At 60.3% G+C, this 18,081-nt stretch overlaps 3 protein-coding genes and 1 long non-coding RNA gene across 7 annotated transcripts; 3 read left to right on the plus strand and 1 right to left on the minus strand.

Annotated features, from left to right (window-relative positions):
• Nucleotides 1-113: 113 nt before the first annotated feature.
• RNASEK (ribonuclease K) lies at nucleotides 114-1,814 on the plus strand. Its single transcript, XM_003996247.4, has 3 exons — nucleotides 114-334; nucleotides 996-1,072; nucleotides 1,477-1,814. The coding sequence occupies exons 1-3, from the start codon at nucleotides 257-259 to the stop codon at nucleotides 1,616-1,618; spliced, it is 297 nt and encodes a 98-aa protein (XP_003996296.2). The 5' UTR covers nucleotides 114-256; the 3' UTR covers nucleotides 1,619-1,814.
• Nucleotides 1,815-2,012: 198 nt separating this feature from the next.
• Nucleotides 2,013-4,649, plus strand: CE1H17orf49 (chromosome E1 C17orf49 homolog). Of its 3 annotated transcripts, none has more exons than XM_023243568.2 (6): nucleotides 2,013-2,170; nucleotides 2,364-2,458; nucleotides 2,900-3,001; nucleotides 3,628-3,818; nucleotides 4,018-4,122; nucleotides 4,385-4,649. In XM_023243568.2, exons 1-6 carry the CDS (start codon nucleotides 2,150-2,152, stop codon nucleotides 4,447-4,449), a joined length of 579 nt encoding a protein of 192 aa, XP_023099336.1. In that variant the 5' UTR covers nucleotides 2,013-2,149; the 3' UTR covers nucleotides 4,450-4,649. The 3 variants fall into 3 exon arrangements, with proteins under 3 accessions (XP_023099336.1, XP_023099337.1, XP_023099338.1); XM_023243569.2 differs by having other exon boundaries at nucleotides 4,389-4,649; XM_023243570.2 differs by lacking the exon at nucleotides 2,900-3,001.
• A 5,559-nt stretch (nucleotides 4,650-10,208) lies between these two features.
• On the minus strand, nucleotides 10,209-11,770 carry LOC123381946. The gene is made up of 2 exons (XR_006589569.1): nucleotides 11,641-11,770; nucleotides 10,209-10,999 (listed from the first exon to the last, which is right to left on the minus strand). It is a non-coding gene; the product is annotated as an uncharacterized LOC123381946 (long non-coding RNA).
• BCL6B (BCL6B transcription repressor) lies at nucleotides 10,223-15,935 on the plus strand. 2 transcript variants are annotated; one of them, XM_011288886.4, is made up of 9 exons: nucleotides 10,223-10,323; nucleotides 10,815-11,005; nucleotides 11,208-11,429; nucleotides 11,531-11,863; nucleotides 12,124-12,248; nucleotides 12,813-12,977; nucleotides 13,080-13,210; nucleotides 13,322-13,459; nucleotides 13,851-15,935. In XM_011288886.4, exons 1-9 carry the CDS (start codon nucleotides 10,321-10,323, stop codon nucleotides 13,965-13,967), a joined length of 1,425 nt encoding a protein of 474 aa, XP_011287188.1. In that variant the 5' UTR covers nucleotides 10,223-10,320; the 3' UTR covers nucleotides 13,968-15,935. The 2 variants fall into 2 exon arrangements, with proteins under 2 accessions (XP_011287188.1, XP_044900625.1); XM_045044690.1 differs by having other exon boundaries at nucleotides 10,321-10,464.
• The last annotated feature ends 2,146 nt before the right edge of the window (nucleotides 15,936-18,081 follow it).

The following is an 18,081-nucleotide window of genomic DNA, read 5'->3' on the forward strand; positions in this document are numbered from 1 at the left end:
GCCGTCTCGGCCTCACACGCCTCCCGCTCCGCCGGAGATCCGGGAGAGCCTGGAGGCGCCCAGCGAAGTCCGCCCGGCGTCCCCCGGCGCGATGGTTGGGACCGGAGGCCACGCCCCCTCGGCTGCGCTCCCGGCGGCCCGTCCTCCGCCGCGCGAGCCCCCAAGTCCAGCTCGCTTTCCCCGGGCGCATCCGGGCCTTCGTCTCACCGCCTTTCCGCTCGGCACGCGACTAGGTGTTCCCCCGACCCCCTTCTCCATGGCGTCTCTTCTGTGCTGTGGGCCCAAGCTGGCCGCCTGCGGCATCGTCCTCAGCGCCTGGGGAGTGATCATGTTGGTGAGGGGACCGCCGGCGAGAGCCGGAGAGGGCCCGACGCGCCCCCGTGTTGGAGGGCCGGAAAGGCTGGGAGAGTCCGGGCCGTAGGAAGCAGCAGGCAGGCTGAAGGGGGAGGCTGATTACCCGCTGGAGGACGAGACACTTGAATTGAGAAATGGGGAACTTAAAGGGGCGGGAGGGAGACGAAGCTGGGAACGGGAGCCGCGGCTGGTAAATTTGGAGACCCCTCAAGGTAGGAGGAAGACGAGCTAGGGTCTTGAGAGACGCCTGCGCTGAGTAGAGGGCAGTGGGGCAAGGGAGCGCTTGTTCCCGAAATGGGTAGCGGGGCCCTTGTTTCCCCACGACTACCCGCCCCCCTCCAGGAAGAAATACTCAGAAGGGCTGATTTCCTCCCCGTCCCGTGATAATGACGCCCCTGGACAAGAGGATAATCTGGGTTGCTCACTAGTCCTGCCCTTGCACCAGCCGAGCCGTCTCCGTCACCGACTCAGCGCCCTATTCCTGGTGACTGAGTCCGAATCCGGCAACAACTGCTCGAATCCCAGCTCGTTCCGGTAGTGCCCAAATCCAGATGTGGTGGCAACATTAGAAGTGGGAGGAGTTTAGACAGTGAGCAGGTTCGGTGCCTGGGTTCACCCACCAGACCATTCCCTCTTTTCAGATAATGCTCGGAATCTTTTTCAACGTCCATTCCGCTGTGCTAATAGAGGACGTCCCCTTCACCGAGAAAGATTTTGAGTAAGTCAGGTGGGAGAGGCGGGGCTGGGGGCGGGGTGGGAGGCGGCTGAACTGCAGTAGAACGGTAGGCGGGGGGTTACAGGTGGCGGGGTGCTTGGGGCCCCGAGGCGAGGGAGCTGAGTGCAGACGGCTAGTAGTCTCCCTAGCGGTCGTGGAGTCGGACCTGAGTGGCCATGCTAAACCCACCGCTTTAGGCGTGGCTTCTTAGGTATATTCCTTGACTTCTCTGCGCCGCCATCCACCTCTGCCAAGGGGATGCTATCATAGGGGTCACCCCAGAGGGTTAGGAGGAAGCCCGAAGAGTACGTGTAGAAGCGCCTAGAATGGTGGCTGGCACACCGTGCCCAGTAAATGTTGGCTGCTGGATGGTTTCTGACACTTCACTACCTAATCTCCCCCCCTAGGAAAGACCCCCAGAAAATATATGACCTTTACGAGCGAGTCAGCTACAACTGTTTCATCGCCGCGGGCCTTTATCTCCTCCTCGGGGGCTTCTCCTTCTGCCAAGTTCGACTCAATAAGCGCAAGGAGTACATGGTGCGCTAGAGCATCGTCGCGCCTCCCCTCTGCGGCCCCCTCCTCTATTTAAAGACTCTCCCAGCCCTCCCACCCGCGTCCCCACTCCGGCGCCCCCTGCGGGACCGGGTTTCCCCGCGCCGAGATTGAATCGCTCCTTCCCCGGCGGAGGGAGGCGGCCTCCCTGACCCCCCCCCCCCACAATAAAGCGAAACCGCTCCCTTCAGCCTCGTGTCTGTGCTTGGGTCGGAGGGGGGGGGGCGGGCACGGGGGCTGGAGGCCGGTGTCCACACCCGGAGACTCGACGCACCGACGGAAGTGGAGTGAGGCCGGGCCGGAAGTGAGGCGGTGTCTTCCACCGTCGGCCCTCGGCTCGCCCGGGACCGCCCGAGCCTCGGCTGCTGGCGAGTGGGGGGAGCGGCCGAGCGGGAGCCAATCGGCGGCGGCGGAGGGGGCGGGACTTCCTGCGCGGGGGCCCGAGCGCCTTGGTCGCCCGGCTCCGTGGTCCCGGCCAGGCGGCGGCGGCGGCGGCGGCGTCTCCGTGAGGAGGCGCGCGGGACCATGACGTCAGCGTCCACGAAGGTTCGCCCTCGCTCGCGGACAGCGCTCCCTGGCGGCCACGGGAGGGCGGCCCCCCCTTCCCCCGTTGGTGCCGACTCTTCCGCCCGAGGCGGGGGGCGGGCGGGAGCCGGGCCGGGGTGGGGCCAGGGGCTCCGGGCGGGCGCTGGGGGGGGGGGGGGTGCGCCGGCCCCCCGTGACGCTGCCCCGCCCCCAGGTCGGGGAGATCTTCTCGGCGGCGGGCGCCGCCTTCACGAAGCTCGGGGAGCTGACGATGCAGCTGCATCCCGTGGCCGACTCTTCCCCCGCGGGGTACGTGAGCGCGGGGCGCGCGGACTCCGTGGGGCCGGGACAGGTGGCAGCTCGCCGGTGTGAATAAAGACTGTCGGATGAGGGAATGACAGGTAGCAGCGCAGACTGGAGGCTCCAGACCCGGAACCCCTGCCGCGAGCCGGCGGCCGCAGAGCCGGGGGGGGTCCCCTGCGCACCGCGCGCGGGGTTCTGTCCGTGAGACCCCCGCGGGTCGGATGGGTCTGCGCCGGCTGCTTACAGCCGCCGCTTCACGCGCCTGGGGGAGAGGCTTGGGGGTCCTCAGGATTCCCACGGGGCGTTAAGAGCTTTTATTTGTTTATTTTTTAAGAAAGCCCTCTTTAGGGATCCACGGAAGGGGCCCCAGGGCCTGCGGGGGAGGCTTGGGGGCTGGCTGCGCACCCCCCTTCCCACTTTCGCTGTTCCCCCTTTCCCCTCTGACAGCGCCAAGTGGACGGAGACGGAGATAGAGATGCTGAGGGCTGCTGTGAAGCGGTTTGGGGACGATCTTAATCACATCAGCTGTGTCATCAAGGAACGGACAGTGTGAGGGAGGGTGGCCGGCAGAGGAGGGGGGGGGTGGGCACTGTCTTCCACCGCACCCGAGCCAGCCCGAGGTCCACCTTCCCGAGAACTCCCTTCCAGCTCGACAGCCCTCCTACCTCGCTGCCGGCTCTCTTAGCACCTCCGCGAAGAGTTTGGTCAGAAGTTAACTGAACCGCCGGGGTAACAGGACCTCCCAGGAATTTAATCTCGGGGCGGGGGCCGCCTGAGATCCCCAACAACCGGAACTTCTCTGGTTGTTTGCGCGGCTCCTTGGAGGGGACGTTGTGATTCCGAACGAGGTGATCAGGATCCGCTACTAAGTCCCCCTCTACCTGTCGGTCGGTCACCAAGGTTCACCTGGGAGCCTTCTGCCCCGGAAGAGAATTAGGACGCGGGCCTTTCCGCCACTCAGCTCAGGGAGTCCACTCTTCAGATTCCAGCCGCCCTAAGCGCGTGCAAAGGCTCAGGAAGACGAGAACCCTACCAAAGGGCCGGGGTCCTGACCAGATTCTGACGGAGGGGCTCCCAGTGTTCCTTCAGAATGGCCCATTACCCCTTCCCTCCCCTCCCTTCTTCCTTCAGTCTCCCCAGGACTCCCTCCCTAACCTGCTCTGTCTTCTCTTCAGGGCCCAGATAAAGGCCACCGTGAAGCGTAAGGTGTACGAAGACTCCGGCATCCCTCTTCCGGCCGAGTCACCCAAGAAAGGGCCCAAGAAGGTGCCATCTGGTGTCTTGTCGCCTCCTCCAGCCGCCCCTCCACCAAGCAGCTCCGGTGTCCCTGAGGCCGGGCCCCCCCCCGTAAAGAAACAGAAGGCCGGTGAGGGCTGTGGGGCTGAAGGTTCAGTGGGAGAATCCGGCTTGGGCCAGGGAAGGACAAGTGTCCCTTCCTCTCCCCGTCAGGGTTCCCAGAGAGTGGCTGAGAGGGCAGAGGGAGGGGGAGCTCGAAGCTCTGGGAAGCTGGGGGGCAGAGAACCTAGAACCCAGTTGATGTCCCCACCCCCCACCCCCACCCCCAGATGTGACACTCAGCGCTCTGAACGACTCGGACGCCAATAGTGACCTGGTGGACATTGAAGGGCTAGGAGAAACCCCTCCGGCCAAGAAACTCAACTTCGACCAGGGTAGGCGTCCTCCTCCTCCCACACCAGCCACAGGGCTGGGGGTGGAGGGGAAGCGCTCGCTCGGATGGTAGGGGAGGGTCCCCACAGGAGCCCCCTGCCCCCTCATACAGAGGTTCTGGAAGAGAAGGTCCTCCAGTCCACGCTGCGGGGGACGGGCTCAGCAAAGAGCCGGGTGGTGTCGGGGGGGGGGGGGGGGTAGGAGTCGCCTTGGAGGCATACTTGGGGCTCACCCCGTCTCGGCCCATCTTGCTTCCTGTTCCAGACAGCCTGACCCTGGATTCTGGCCTTCTCGTGACCTCTGCTGACCCTCCTCTGCTCTCTCGCTGAGCCTTCCACCTCCGACCCCTCTCACTGTTCACCCTGGACCTGTGGATCGCCTGGGACTCTGAGCGGGCCCGCAGAGCACGGCCCACGAGGCTGCTGGGGCTGCGCACTCTGCTGTTCCCGTACGAGCGTCTACCCCCAGCCCCTTTGACCTCCATCGGACGGACGTTTTTATACCGAAAACAATAAAGATTCTCCTCTCAGCTCCGTGCCTGCAGCCTAACATCATTGGAGCGCCACGGGCGGGTGCCTCTCCCCTCAGCCCCACGGGGCTCAGCCCCTCCTGGAAGTTCTCACCACCCTGCCTAGAGCAGCACAGCCAATATTGGCAGACTCTCTTCCCAGTGCCAATATTTCTGTGCTGCTAGAGCCAGGGGAGCTGGGCGTGGGCAACAAAGACTCCACTTTGCTCTCCGAAGGCAGAACTGAGCTCCCAGGGTCTCTGGCGGTCAGTATTCCTGAGGCTGCCCTGGGGATCTCAGAGGGGCGTATTTCCAGTGCTTTCATCCCCCCCCCCCCCACACACACACAACACCTCACAAGAAGGCCCAGATGTTTTCCGTGTCGCTTCTCCGGGGTGGCCTCCCCGGGCCAAGCCTCAGCGGTGCCTCCCCCACCCTCGCTCTAACACCACAGTGTGGTTTGGACGTGGCCACAGTGCCGTACAAACCACAGTGTGCTGCTGGGGCGGGGGCAGGACTGGGGTGGGTTGAGAGCACGGGACGGGGCTGTGAAGACCCCGGCACCCAGAGCAGGGACATAGACAAGGCTCACAAGGCAAACGTGGCCCCAAGAGGGGTTGGGGAGAATAAGAAACGGGGGCCGGGCGCCGACGGGGGCCTAGGGGGCGAGCTCGCAGTGGTGATAAGACTGGAGCCATCTTCCCTCTGCAGGAGCTCTGCTCAGGGGATCCCTAGGGTGGGGTCAGGGGCAGAGGAAGCGGGGAATGACCGTGGGGGCCAACACACTGCCTGCCGACTCGGCGAGGGCAGGGCCCCGAGGCTTCCTGTGTCCGTTCCTCCCCTCCCTGGGTCAGAACCCAAGAGAAAGCAAGGAGAGACAGAAGGCCAAGGACAGCAGGGTTGGGAGTTGGCAGTCCAGAGGTGGTGGGGCCGGAACATGGTCGGGAGAGGGGGGCCGGAAGTCGCCCTGGGCCCTGGGCCTGCCACAAGATGGAGGTCCAAGGCAGGAAATGGAGGCCAGGGGGAAAAGGGGAGCAGCAGGGCCCAGGAAGAGGGCTGCCTGGACCTGGGGGCCAGGTACTCAACCCCCAGCACTGCTCCAGCTCCCCGCCGCCCCCCGGGACCCCCGCCCTGCCCCCTGCGACCACCCCCATCAGCCCATCCAGCAGGCCCAGGAAGGCGGGCCCACCCCAGAAAGCCACGTTTAAGCTGAGACACACATGCCTGTCCCCACCCCCACCCTAGGCCTCCCCTCAGCCTCTTCCTCCTGCCCAGGACTTGATTTTTAGAAGCACCCCACAGGAAGCACAATCTAGGGGCCCAGAGGCCTTCCACAAATCAAAATAACATCCTCTGAAACCCTGAAGTCTTCCTTCGTCCCATTCCACCCTTTACCACCACCCCCCTGCCGACACACCCCCCAAAACTCTTAGCAATCAAAAAGATCTAAGATGGTGGGTGTAAGCAGTCTGCTTGGGCCCCGGGGGGTGCCAGACCCCCTCCCTTGAGACCCCTGTCTGTCCTCTACCAAATCCTGCCAGGGCCTCCTGGTCCTCACCCCACCCTCCATAGCCCCCCACACTGAGCAGCTGCCCCCAGCTCCCAATTCTCGGCAGAGCCTTTGTGGGGGTGAAACAGAAATCAAACACCATGCTGACGGCCGGGGATGTTGGGGGGCCTTCGGGACTCAGCCTTCGGTTTCCACCTGGCGGACTGCACTCGAGGGGCACAAGAGAAAGCCTCTCCAATCGTCCCCCCACTTCCAGGACTGACAAAGCCCAACCCCACCCCAACACGCACCTCCAAACCTCCCCCCCAACCGCCACGTCTCTCCTGAAAACAGGGGACACTTTCCTCCCCACTTACCTCAGCTACTCTCCCCTGAGATCCTGGTCCCCTATTTTGAAGGGAGCAAAATTTGGGGTGCATCCCTCACATTTGGGGTGCAGGAGAAAGGAGCCGCCCCAGTCGCATCGCTGGCCTCCTTCCTCTCGGCTGGCTCAGGGAGTGGGGAGTGCCCTAGGGAGGGGGGACCCCCACAAGAGAGCTCAGAAGGGGGTTCCTCCATTCCCAGTCAGAATTGGGGACACCCCCCCAAACCCGTCCCAGCCCATCCGTCTCCAACTCGGCGGGAGAGGCAGCTGCAATGCCCCAGTCAGATTCCCCCAACACTACATTCCTCACCCCATCTAGAGGGGTCCCGGGGGCCCCAAAAAATCCCAAAAAAATCTAGGATGTTGGCAGGACGGTCCTGGACCAGCACCCCAAATTTGGGGTCCTCAGATACCCCCGTTTTTTCAGGAAAATTCCGTCTTTCACCTGCCTCCCGCCAGCCCTGCTCTGTCCCGATGCCAATTTTGGAAGTCACTCCCTCCTTCCTCCTCCCCGGCTCTCCAGGCCCCCCCGCTCGGGGGCTAGGGTCCAGGAAACCTGGCTTCCAGACCGGGGGGCACTCCTCGAAGGGCTAGGGGCCAGGAGGTCAAGCTCATAGCCCCAGTCTCAGGGAAGCAGGAAAGCCCGATCCTCCCCTCCCCTCCCCCCTGGCTGGTCTCCGCGGTGGTTTAAGGAAAGTCTGGAGGATTGGAATCTGCCATTGCTGTTGCACAGGCAGGTTTTTTTCCTTGGGTTGGGGGGGTGGGCGGTGGGAGGGAGAGAGGGGAGGAGAGCCGAAGAGAGCAGGGACCCAGGCGTGCAGAGCTGGCCTGAGTCACCCCCTCGCCCCTGCTGCCGTGGGGCACCCCTCCCCCCCTCCCCACCTCACCCACATTCCCAGTGCTCCGTCTGCTTCCCGTTTGGGGCTCTTATCCTGGAAACTCTGGGTACAAGAATCACCTCCTCGTACCCCCCCCCCACCTCTCCTTGCCAAAGTTCCAACAGCACTGCCCAAGCCCGGGATGTCCACTTTACCACGGGACACCCCATGTCCCCCCACCTTCCCGGAAAGTGAGGTGTGCTCCCTTAAGAAATTGGGGTTCCGAGTCTGAAACCACCTTTTCTCCCTCAGATCTATCCAGGCCACATAGAAATAAGAGGAGATACCCCACCCACTACCTTTCCAAATCTCTCCCTTCACAGCCTGGGCGTAATTGGGGGTCCACCAGAAAAAGAGATTTCTAGAATCCAGGGTGAGAGGGAGCTATGAGCAAAGGACATCCCACATCAGCATCACGCTCCAAATTAAGTGAACCTTCAGATCAATCTCCCCTTGAGACCCATCCCTCCACTTCATCAAACGCACCCAAAGAGTGGCAAAAAAAAACACCCCCAAATAAGGACACCCCAAAACTTGAGTCTCTCACCCTGGGCCCTCACCTTGTTTCTCCCCCTGGAAAAACCTTCGTGGCTATCTATGTAAACAGTGGACTGCTCCCCTCAAAGTAAGTTTCCACAACATTCAGATATAAAGCTTTGCTTCCCCTCAGTGACCCCTGGTAGCAGAAGGCCTTCAAACTTGCTCCCAGGTCCCTGTTATGTCCTGCCTCAGGCTAACAAAAAACCCTCGAAGTTAAATTCCACGCCCCCCAAATCTAACCTGAGCCTCGAAACGCGTACGGCTTCCCCACACAGACTGTACCCCAAAGTCAGCACGACTGCTCTACTTGAAATCGGATGGTCCATATACACCGATGACTATGAATCCCCAAAACAAAACCCTCACCCACCGCCTGAAGACCATCTAGCGGTTTGTCCTCATATTCCAAGCTGACAATCTCCAAATTATGGGTGTCAGAATCCCCCCAAACGAATGTAGCTTCAGACTCAGCTCCCTCAAACTTACCATTGGCCCTCGGGGCCTGAATTCAGCCGCCAGTGCCCAAAACAGTCATATGAACTCAATACCCGGTCATAAACGTGCACTCTCCACCAAGTGACCAGATAACGCAAAATCGACTCCAGCCTGATCCCCAAGGGAGCCCCCAGGCGACCTCCCAACTCCAAATTGAGCAGAGACCGAAGTAACCCTCACAGACAAAGGCCACGCCGACCCCCACCCCATCCCTAGTGGTCCTGGATTCTCAATTTCTCAGCGGCTCTTTCCTGCACCCAAATAAAGACACCCTCAGATCTGAAGAGGAGGACCCCAGGCCCGGATAGGCAGCTCCATGGATAACGGGTAGATGTCCCTGGGCACCTGTAGACTGTCCTGAACACAAATGCAAGTCCTGCTTTGCAGCTAGCCTCAGCTCTGCCTCCCCCGCCCCCGCCAAATAAACACTGCCGCCCCCAACGTCCCCCCAAACAAAATATGAGGGTGTGACCCGTGCCTATCTCCCAGATGCGGGGACCTAAATTTAGGGTTATCGGCCCCTCCTTCCCTCTCTCCCTCCTGTTACCCTGAGACCCTCCCTCCCTGCTTTCCTTTCTCCGTCCACCGCACCCAAATTTCATATTAATGTTCACTAAAAATTCACCCCTACAGGCAGATTGATAGGGTCTAGCTAATTAGAAAAGAAAACCCTGAGCACCCAGGGCTCAGACCCAGAGCCCGCGGATTTCTAACCCCGGCCTCGGAGGAAAGTCCCCGCTGTCACCTAACTCTCCCTCCCTCCGCCCAACCCCAGTCCCCTCCTAGGAGACAGAGGGACAAAATTAACCAGCGCAAAGGGGAGAACGAAGGTTTCAGCCGCTCAGACCGAGTGGATCCTGCGCCCCGGTCCGAGTGGACCCCAGCCGGGTGGAGACGGCGAGGCGAGGCTAGTGCTCGTCCGCCCCCTCGTGGAAGGAGTCAAACATTGCCGGGTTTTGCCTACTTGCCGCGCTGGACCCCGGCGTCCCGCCAGCCTCCGAGCGTAGCCGACGGGCGGGTGCCCGAGGCCTTAGTGAGCTGGGATTGGGGGAGGGCGAGCGGGCTTTGGGCGGGAGTCTGTCTCTCTGGATCCCTAAAAGGATTCAGGAGAGAGTTGGGAGCGAGAATCCGGACGCCCAGGTCTCCTGAGCGTCTCTGGGCCCCCACCCGGGGCTTTCCCCACCTCCTCGAGGGGAAGCAGCTGGCGGAGCCGTCCGGTCGCAGGACAATGGAAGGAAACGAACTAGAAATCATATCCGTCCCCTCCCTAACCCGCCCTATCAGAGCCCCCCTTCTTGCAGGCACCGCTAGAGGAGCCTGTCATTCACACGACGCCCTCCCGCTGTCTTGAGACCCCACGCGAGTCCACTATCTCCTCCCCACACCTGGTGCCTTGTTGGGCGCCCCTTTATCTCCTGGATACCTTACGTTGGAAGGGGGGAGTTTCCCTGTATTCACTCTCCGGGAACAGGCACCCCCTTCCAAAAGCCAACACACCAATTTTCGCTGCCCCAGGCCCCTCGACGACCCGGGTCACCCATGTTTGCGATCTCGAGATTCCCCAACCCCCTCCCCAATTCCACCGTCCCATCCCCGGTTCCACTTTCAGTGGCCCAAGACCCCTGAGGTTACGACCACCCAGGGTTTCTGAGGTCCCGCCCTCAAGCCGGAGACCCCGCCCCGGGCTCGCCATCTGGAGAGCAAGGGAGGAAGGAAGGATACAGACCCAGGCGTTCACCCCACCTCCACCCCCGCCCCCGCCATCCCGGCCAGATAAAGGAGCCGAGTCCAGGAGGGGAGAGGGACCCCGCCCCCCTGAGAAGAGAAGCCGCAGCCCCTGCAGGACGGGGGTAAGAACGACAGACTGAGGGACCCAGACTCCGGGGTCCCCGCGAAGGGCTCTGGATGGTAGGAAGACTGAGGCCCAGTACTCGGGCTGCGCTCGGGGTCGGGGACCAGATAGTAGTGGGAATTCAGTGCTTCGGAAAGGGAGCTTCGACTGGGATTTGGAGAGGTGTGGACCGCGGGCCGTCTAGGGTCTCCAGGCAGGTGGGACACCCGAGAGCCAGGCGCGCGGCGAAACAGAGGGGAGCGGGGTGCTGGAAGGGCACGAGCAGTGGGGACCAAGGGCGCTGCGGCCGGATTCCCCACGCGGGCCATCGACGGCGCGGTCGGGAACCTCAAGCTCGCTGCAGGCACTGTGGAGTCTCGGGGGGGTTGGGGGGGGTGCAGCGAGCGCCGGTGAGCTGAGGCCAGAAACAACTAGACGGCTCGAGCCAGGCTGCGCGAGCCGGCCTAGGGGCTCGGCTCTAGCTGCGCGTCAGCAGAAGGGGCGAAGCGAGGAGGGCAGGCGTCTGAGGTCGGCCCGGGTCCCTGAGCTCCTTGCTCTGCACCCGCAGGCCTGCGTCGCGATGGGCTCCACCGCCACCCCGGAGGGGGCGCTGGGCTACGTCCGCGAGTTCACGCGCCACTCCTCCGACGTGCTCGGCAACCTGAATGAGCTGCGCCTGCGCGGGATCCTCACTGACGTCACGCTGCTGGTTGGCGGGCAACCCCTCCGCGCCCACAAGGCGGTTCTTATCGCCTGCAGGTTGGACGGGTGACTCAGGGGATGGGGTGGGGCCAAATGGGAAAGGGGCGGAGCCATGAGGCCTTCGGAAGGGGATCCGAAGCCTAGCCTTCCGGAAGCAGGAGGCTGAGCACCCCGGGATTGGGGCGACAGTGGGGAGGACGTGGCGCGTGTCTCCCAGGGGCCCCCAGGCGCTAACATAGCCTATCTGCCCTCTGTCCAGCGGCTTCTTCTATTCAATTTTCCGAGGCCGAGCAGGAGTGGGGGTGGACGTGCTCTCCCTGCCCGGGGGGCCCGAAGCCGGAGGCTTCGCTCCCCTTCTGGACTTCATGTACACCTCACGCCTCCGCCTCTCTCCCGCCACTGCGCCCGCGGTCCTTGCGGCCGCCACCTACTTGCAGATGGAACATGTGGTCCAGGCATGCCACCGCTTCATCCAGGCCAGGTGAGGGAGCCCCAGCTCCGTGGGGTGAGGTGGCATCCCGGGTGTCAAGGGCAGAGGCCGGGATTTGGAAATGGCACTAAGATCCATCGCACTGTTCCCAGCTATGAACCTCTGGGCATCTCTCTGCGGCCTTTGGAGGCAGAACCCCCCACGCCGCCAATGGCCCCTCCCCCGGGCAGTCCCAGGCGCTCCGAAGGACACCCGGACCCACCTACTGAATCTCGCAGCTGCAGTCAAGGTAGCCCAGACCCCAAGGCCTGCAACTGGAAAAAATACAAGTTCATCGTGTTAAACTCTCAGGCCTCCCAAGCGGGGAGCCTGGCGGGGGAGAGGAGTTCCGGTCAACTTTGCCCCCAAGCCGGGCTCCCCAGTGGAGATGAGGCTTCCAGCAGCAGTGGCAGTGAAGAAGGACCCATTCCTGGTCCCCAGAGCAGGTACGGAAACTGGAACCTCAAGAATTGGTAGAGGCTAGCCTCAGCTAGGGGACCGAGCCACCGGGCGGGCCTGGGTGGTCAGGAGCGGAGAGGGAGGGGTGGGGCTTCGGCAGCACAAAGGGCGTGGCTCATTGGTCAGTATTGGCTCACCTCCAGGGGGCAGGCCTTTGGCTCCAAGTCCTCCAGGGTAGAACCCCCCCCCCCCCCCCCCCCAGTAGAAGCTCTCCTAACCCTTTTCTCTGGGCTTGCCATCTGCCTAGGCTGTCTCCAACTGCTGTCACGGGACAGTTCAAGTGTGGGGCTCCAGTCCATACCCGCCATCTCCTCACAGCCCCGGCTCAAGAGACCCCTGGCTCACACTCTGGGCCGGCTTGTCCCCCACCAGGTACAAGAGCCCTTTCGGTTACTTCCTTCTTGGCTTTTCTCCTGGGTCTGCTCAAGGCCAAGTTTGGGCCAAAAGGAAAGGCCCTTTCCAATTACTGCAACATAGAGTCACGTGCGGGGCTTTTAACAATCCCATTGCCCGGGTCACATCCCCGAAGATCAGAATGTCTGGAAGAGGGCACCAGGTATCAGTGCTCTTTAAAGCTTCCAGCGAGCAGCGAAGTTCTGGCCTGTTCCCCTCGGGGAGGAACGGTGGGCCCAGAGCTCGGCAGGGCCTGCCTCTCTGGCAAGCTGTCAACCATCGTGGTGCAAGAGGGGACCAACAGGGGTCGGTAACTGGGGCCTCCCCGTACCACCGCCTCTACCGAAGAGATTAGCAGAGTATTCTGGAGTCAGACAGACATGAAGTCAGATCTTGGCTTGTCCTCTCATTAACCATGTGACCTTGAGTAAGTCAGACGAGCCCCAGAAGCCTTTACAGTAAATTGGGAAAGAGAAAACCCACTTTACCAATGTGGTTTGAGGATTCACTGGTATTGTTGTCATGACCCACCTCCCCTCCCAGGAAGTGAATTTTTCAGCTGCCAGAACTGCGAGGCTGTGGCCGGGTGCTCGTCGGGGCTGGACCCCTTGGCTCCTGGGGATGAGGACAAACCTTACAAGTGTCAGCTATGCCGGTCCGCCTTCCGCTACAAAGGCAACCTGGCCAGTCACCGCACGGTGCACACAGGTAGGGGAGGAGAGGGCCTCCCCCCCCCCCCCCCCCCCCGGGCTTTGTGCCCGCAGGTGTCCTAGGGCCGAGTCCCCGACCTCCCTTCCTCCCTGCCTCCAGGGGAGAAGCCCTACCACTGTTCCATCTGCGGGGCCCGCTTCAACCGGCCGGCCAACCTGAAAACGCACAGCCGCATCCACTCCGGAGAGAAGCCGTACAAGTGTGAGACGTGCGGCTCGCGCTTCGTGCAGGTACCCAGCCGGCTCCGAGGCCAACTCCGAGGCCAACTGGCCGGAGCGCGGGGCGGGGCCGCGGGGTGGGTCCCTCGGCCGGCGCGGTCTGAGGTCCCCCTCCCCTCCCAGGTAGCGCACCTGCGCGCGCACGTGCTCATCCACACCGGGGAGAAGCCCTATCCCTGCCCCACCTGCGGCACTCGCTTCCGCCACCTACAGACCCTCAAGAGCCACGTTCGCATCCACACGGGGGAGAAGCCTTACCACGTGAGTACCCGCCCCGCCCCGCCCCGGCCTCGCCCTCGCCCGAAGCAGGAGCGGGGCCTCGCTTTTACCTAGGGGCGGGGCCTCGAGGGGAGCACCTGGAAGTGGGCGGAGTCCTGAGAGATCAAGGGGCGGGGCCGGGGAGGCTCAGGCACCCGTGTCAGGCCCCCGGACTGGGCGCCGTCCGTCCCCCACCCCGCGCCCCCAAGAGGAGCTGGGGGGGAGCTGAGGGCGGGGCCCGCCTCCTCCGCCTCCGCGGAGGATCTGGGAAGACGCGAGGACCGAAGAGCTGGTCTTCCGCGGGGAGCCGGACAGTTGCCCCGCCTTAAAGGTGCTGGTGGAAGGGGGCGGGCGCTGACCCGGCTGTTCCCCCCCGCCTCCGCCTCCCCCACAGTGCGACCCCTGCGGCCTGCATTTCCGGCACAAGAGTCAACTTCGGCTGCATCTGCGCCAGAAGCACGGGGCTGCCACCAACACTAAAGTGCACTACCACATTCTGGGGGGGCCCTAGCTGAGCGCCGCCCCGATCCCACTCGCCTCCTGGAAGCCGGGAAAGCTGCGCTCAGGCCCGGCCTCCCTGTCGGCCTTGGGCATGAGGAGAGGGGTGGTGTGCGAGGCCCCTCTGGTATCAGAAACAGCCACCGCCTTAAATTCTCATGGGGGGGGGCGGGGGGAACAGGGATGGCAGGTCGTGGCTTGATCTGCCTGTTTTGCTGGTCAAAACCTCTTCCCCACAATTGAAATTGTCCTTGAGGAGACAGCAAGCTGGGAGCTGAGGGAGGGGAGAGACTGGAGGCCTGGATTCCCTGAGGGAACAGTCCTCCACACCCGCGGCCCCCTCTCCGTTTGGTTTGTCTGTAAATATAATTTATTGAGGCCCGTGGGTGGCACCGGGGCCTCCATTCGATTGCATTTCCCACCTCCCTCTTCCACAAGTGTGATCCAAAGTGACCTGAAGCACAGTATGCGAGGTCACAGCTCTGCTGGCAGAGATTAGCACTTGGCCGCGTCCTTAGGCTTGAGTGTTTTATGTTTATTATTGTCATTAACTTTTATCTTCGGAATCGTCTCGTTTCTTCAACCTGTTTGCTTGTTGGTGTGTGCAAAATGGAGGAAGGGTTTCTGTGTGTCCTGTCTCTCCCGATTGTAGGTCTGGAACCTTAATTTTCTAGGGCAGCACTGGGCACGTGTGAGTTTGTGGCATTGGGTCAGGAACCCTCTCCGGTATTCTGGGTAATGTAGGTTCTCTAGCGGGCTGGAACTGGCTACAGACTTTTTTCTCTGTTTTCAAGACTTCGAGGAAGCTTTATGGTGAGGCTGACGGGGAAGTAGGAAGTGTTTCCTGGGGGCTGTGGATGTGGGGGCTTTGTCGGTGTTGGAGCTAGGGGGAATGATTGGAGAGGCTTTCTCTTATGGCCCTAACCTTCCCAAGAGTCTGGCCACCTGGGTTTGGCTGCACTATGTCTGTCTGGCATGAACTGGGCTGTATTTGAGCCCAGAATCTTCCCACTGGGGCTTGTGCTTAGCACTGAGTTGATCCCTCCATGAGGGAGAGATCTGAAATTCCTTATCAGAGACGACGCAAGCTTTTCGGGTTCTGCCCAGCCTCCAAGAATGGTATGACCTGCGGGGGAATTATGAAACTCTTTATCTTGACTAACAGCTGAGTCACGACCAGTCCTTTACTGTAGATGTGTCTGGATTTGAATGTTCCTTGGGATTCTGTCTACCTGAGACAAACCCCTTCTCCCTTTGGTGAGCTTTTGGGCATTTGTGGCAAGTGTTCAGATTCCAGAAACGTCTTTGCCTTGAGAAGTCACAGGTGCTTGGTAACTTTGTTACTTTAGAGAAGCCAGGTCTGTGACCTGGCCTTCGTGCCACTGTGTTCCTGTCTGAAACCAGCGAAGGCAGCAGGACCTTCCACAGGGAGAGAAATGGGGCTGAGTTCCATTCTGTGCTAGAGTTTGGGATTATGATTGGGATTGCTGTTGGGATTAGAGATTTAAAAGATTAATTGACTGGTGGACCTTCCAGCTGACCGAATATCTGGGTAGGACTGAGAGATTGGTAGGTTGGTTGAGGGGCAGTCTCCGGTGCAGGCCAAGCAGGTGGAAAGTTGGGAATGGAGTTGCCTCTTCACTGGATGGGATGTCTGGAATGTGAGATGATACCTGGAGCCTCGATTTACAGTCCTTTCCCTCCTTGGGAGCTCTTCGATTGCAGGGTGTGGCGTGGAGCTGGCTCAAGATAGGTCAGCACTAATCGCTTCTGCTTGAGGCCAGGTGAGAAAGCAACTTTTCTTGATCTTTCCCTCTGACTCCCCGCCACAGAGTTGAGAGCAGAAGAGAGATAGGAGAAGGAAACATGATTTTTTTTTTTTTTAAGTCAACTGGTTGGGCAGGTGGAGAGCGCCCAGGGGTGGAAATGTTAGATCCTGCAAGATCAGAATGTTGGAATAAAGAAGCCCCTCTGTGCTGCCTGCTGTGTCCAAGGTTCTTGCCTGGGAGGATCTGGGAGCAGGGTGCAGCCAGGGAAAGAAGGTTCTTCCCTGCTGGACTCCATCTTGGATTTTGTGACCATTCCACTGCCCCCATCACATCAGACCCTTAGAATGGCCCTTGTTCTCCCTTTCCCTGCCCTTGCCTTCCGGCTCATTGTGTGAGAACCAGTGACTTCATGAAGTTTCTCCGGAGCCACCTGCATCCTGCCGTTCTGAAGTCACTTCCTGGTCGAGGTGTGGGGGCAGCCGCGAGAAACCTGGAAGCCACGAATAATGCCGAGAGGCGGGGGGGGGGGGGGTGGAGGGGAATATGCATCTGTGCTGGGGTCCTAATGCTTGGGACACCCCCTGCCTACCACCACCACCGCCACCAAGGAAAATGGATAGGACTTGGGTCCCATGAGGGCCATACAGGATGCAGGTGGCAGTGACAAGGCCATGTATGCGGTTGGAGCCCATGTGAGAGCTCCACCCCTCCCCCAGCGATGGTGCCTTGGAATGTATCCACTGCCCAGTTCGTGCTTCTTCCCCGCCCTATGCGTGGCCTGGGTGCCCGGGTCTGCTCTGCCCGTAGGCAGAGGGTCACTGATTCTGTTAGGTTACCTCCCTTTTGGATTTCAATTCCTCATCTGTGAAAGAAGTCCATTAACATGGTCTGCAGTTCCTTCCAATATTTACAGTTTGTGGTTGTATTTCTCAATCTGAAAACTCATGATCTAGATTTTTTTTTTTAAGTAAAATAATGAAACAAAGAATCCAAACTAAAACCTCTCTTCCTCCTCCCACTATAGCTTCTGTCCTGTTGAAAATGAGACCAGCTAATATTACTTATCCCCTGCTACCTGTCAGGTCCTAAACTAAGCATTTTACTTTAGTGCATACATAGATTTTCTAATTCAATTCCCCTGACAACCCGAAAAAGTAGGTACTAATCTTATCCCCAGTTTACAGTTAGGAAAGCCACCTGAGAGGCTCAGTGGCTTAGACAGTATGTGATGAAACCAAGATTGGAGCCTTGATTTGCTCCTAAAGATTATGCCCCTGCACTATGTTATACAGCCGCATCAATTTCTACGTCTTGGCATTATTTCCCACCAGCCGAAGTTTTGATTCCACTTAACAAAATCTGGGGGGGTATGATTATTTTTATTAACCACACATAAAATTATAAGGCTCAAAATGCTTTTCTTAAGAAAAATAGTTTTGGGAAAGCGCAAGTGGGAAGGGGCAGAGAGAGGGGGACAGAGGATCCCTAAGCAGGCTCTGCACTAACAGGCCGACAGCAGTGAGCCCAATGTGGGGCTCAAACTCGTGAACCACGAGATCGTGACCTGAGCTCAAGACCGAAGCTCAACCAACTGAGCCACCCAGGCGCCCCTGCTTGCTTGCTTGCTTTTCTTTCTTTTGAGAGAGACAGAAAGAGCAGGGGAGGGGTAGAGAGAGAGAGGGAGAGAATCCCAAGCAGATGCGGGGCTCGAGCCCACGAACTGTGAGATCATGACCTGAGCTGAAACCAAGAGTCGGATGCTTAACCAAGTGAGCCACCCAAGGCTCTTTTTTTTTTTTTTAAGTAGGCATCACACCCAGCGTGGCACCCAATGCAGGCCTCGAACTTACGACCCTGAGATCAAGATCTGAGCTGAGATCAAGAATCGGATGCCCTACCCACTGAGCCACCCAGGCAGCCTCCCCCCTCCCCACCCCCATTTGTCTGGGTATGAGCCCTTGAACCCAATTTGCCAGGTCAGGGTCTTGGGGAGCATGAATTATAATGAAGAAACAGGAAGCCAAGCCCTCGGTGCTGTCTCAGGTGGACCCACTGGGTACTGGTTGGGTAGGAGGGGCTGACTGCTCCGGTGGTCAGAATTTGGCTCTTTAGTCAACCCCATCAGGAGATCAAATACTGCGTAGAAGTTGTTGTTACCAGAGGGTGAAAGAAAAGGTTCCAGCCCCACCGAGGAAGGGGTGTAGGTGATGTTTGTGGGGCCCCGGGTGAGCTCACAGCCGCCCTTCCTCTTCCCAGTTATTTTTGGTCTCTGTGACCTGTGGGTTTCCTGCTGGTGAAAACAGAAGCAACAGGAACTGAGTTCCCACTGCAGAAATGAACGCCCGCAGTCCAACAGCC

Source organism: Felis catus, chromosome E1 (genome assembly GCF_018350175.1).
Source record: "Felis catus isolate Fca126 chromosome E1, F.catus_Fca126_mat1.0, whole genome shotgun sequence".
NCBI lineage: Eukaryota > Metazoa > Chordata > Mammalia > Carnivora > Felidae > Felis > Felis catus.

Bases quoted from the DNA above. Each gene is read 5' to 3' on its own strand.
- RNASEK (XM_003996247.4), top strand. From the start codon at position 257: ATGGCGTCTCTTCTGTGCTGTGGGCCCAAGCTGGCCGCCTGCGGCATC. The intron at 335-995 runs GTGAGGGGACCG...CCCTCTTTTCAG, and splicing joins CCTGGGGAGTGATCATGTTG to ATAATGCTCGGAATCTTTTT. The intron at 1,073-1,476 runs GTAAGTCAGGTG...CTCCCCCCCTAG, and splicing joins TTCACCGAGAAAGATTTTGA to GAAAGACCCCCAGAAAATAT.
- BCL6B (XM_045044690.1), top strand. From the start codon at position 10,321: ATGGTAGGAAGACTGAGGCCCAGTACTCGGGCTGCGCTCGGGGTCGGG. The intron at 13,211-13,321 runs GTACCCAGCCGG...CTCCCCTCCCAG, and splicing joins GCGGCTCGCGCTTCGTGCAG to GTAGCGCACCTGCGCGCGCA. The intron at 13,460-13,850 runs GTGAGTACCCGC...CCTCCCCCACAG, and splicing joins CGGGGGAGAAGCCTTACCAC to TGCGACCCCTGCGGCCTGCA.
- CE1H17orf49 (XM_023243568.2), top strand. From the start codon at position 2,150: ATGACGTCAGCGTCCACGAAG. The intron at 2,171-2,363 runs GTTCGCCCTCGC...CCCCGCCCCCAG, and splicing joins TGACGTCAGCGTCCACGAAG to GTCGGGGAGATCTTCTCGGC. The intron at 3,002-3,627 runs GTGAGGGAGGGT...TCTTCTCTTCAG, and splicing joins GTCATCAAGGAACGGACAGT to GGCCCAGATAAAGGCCACCG.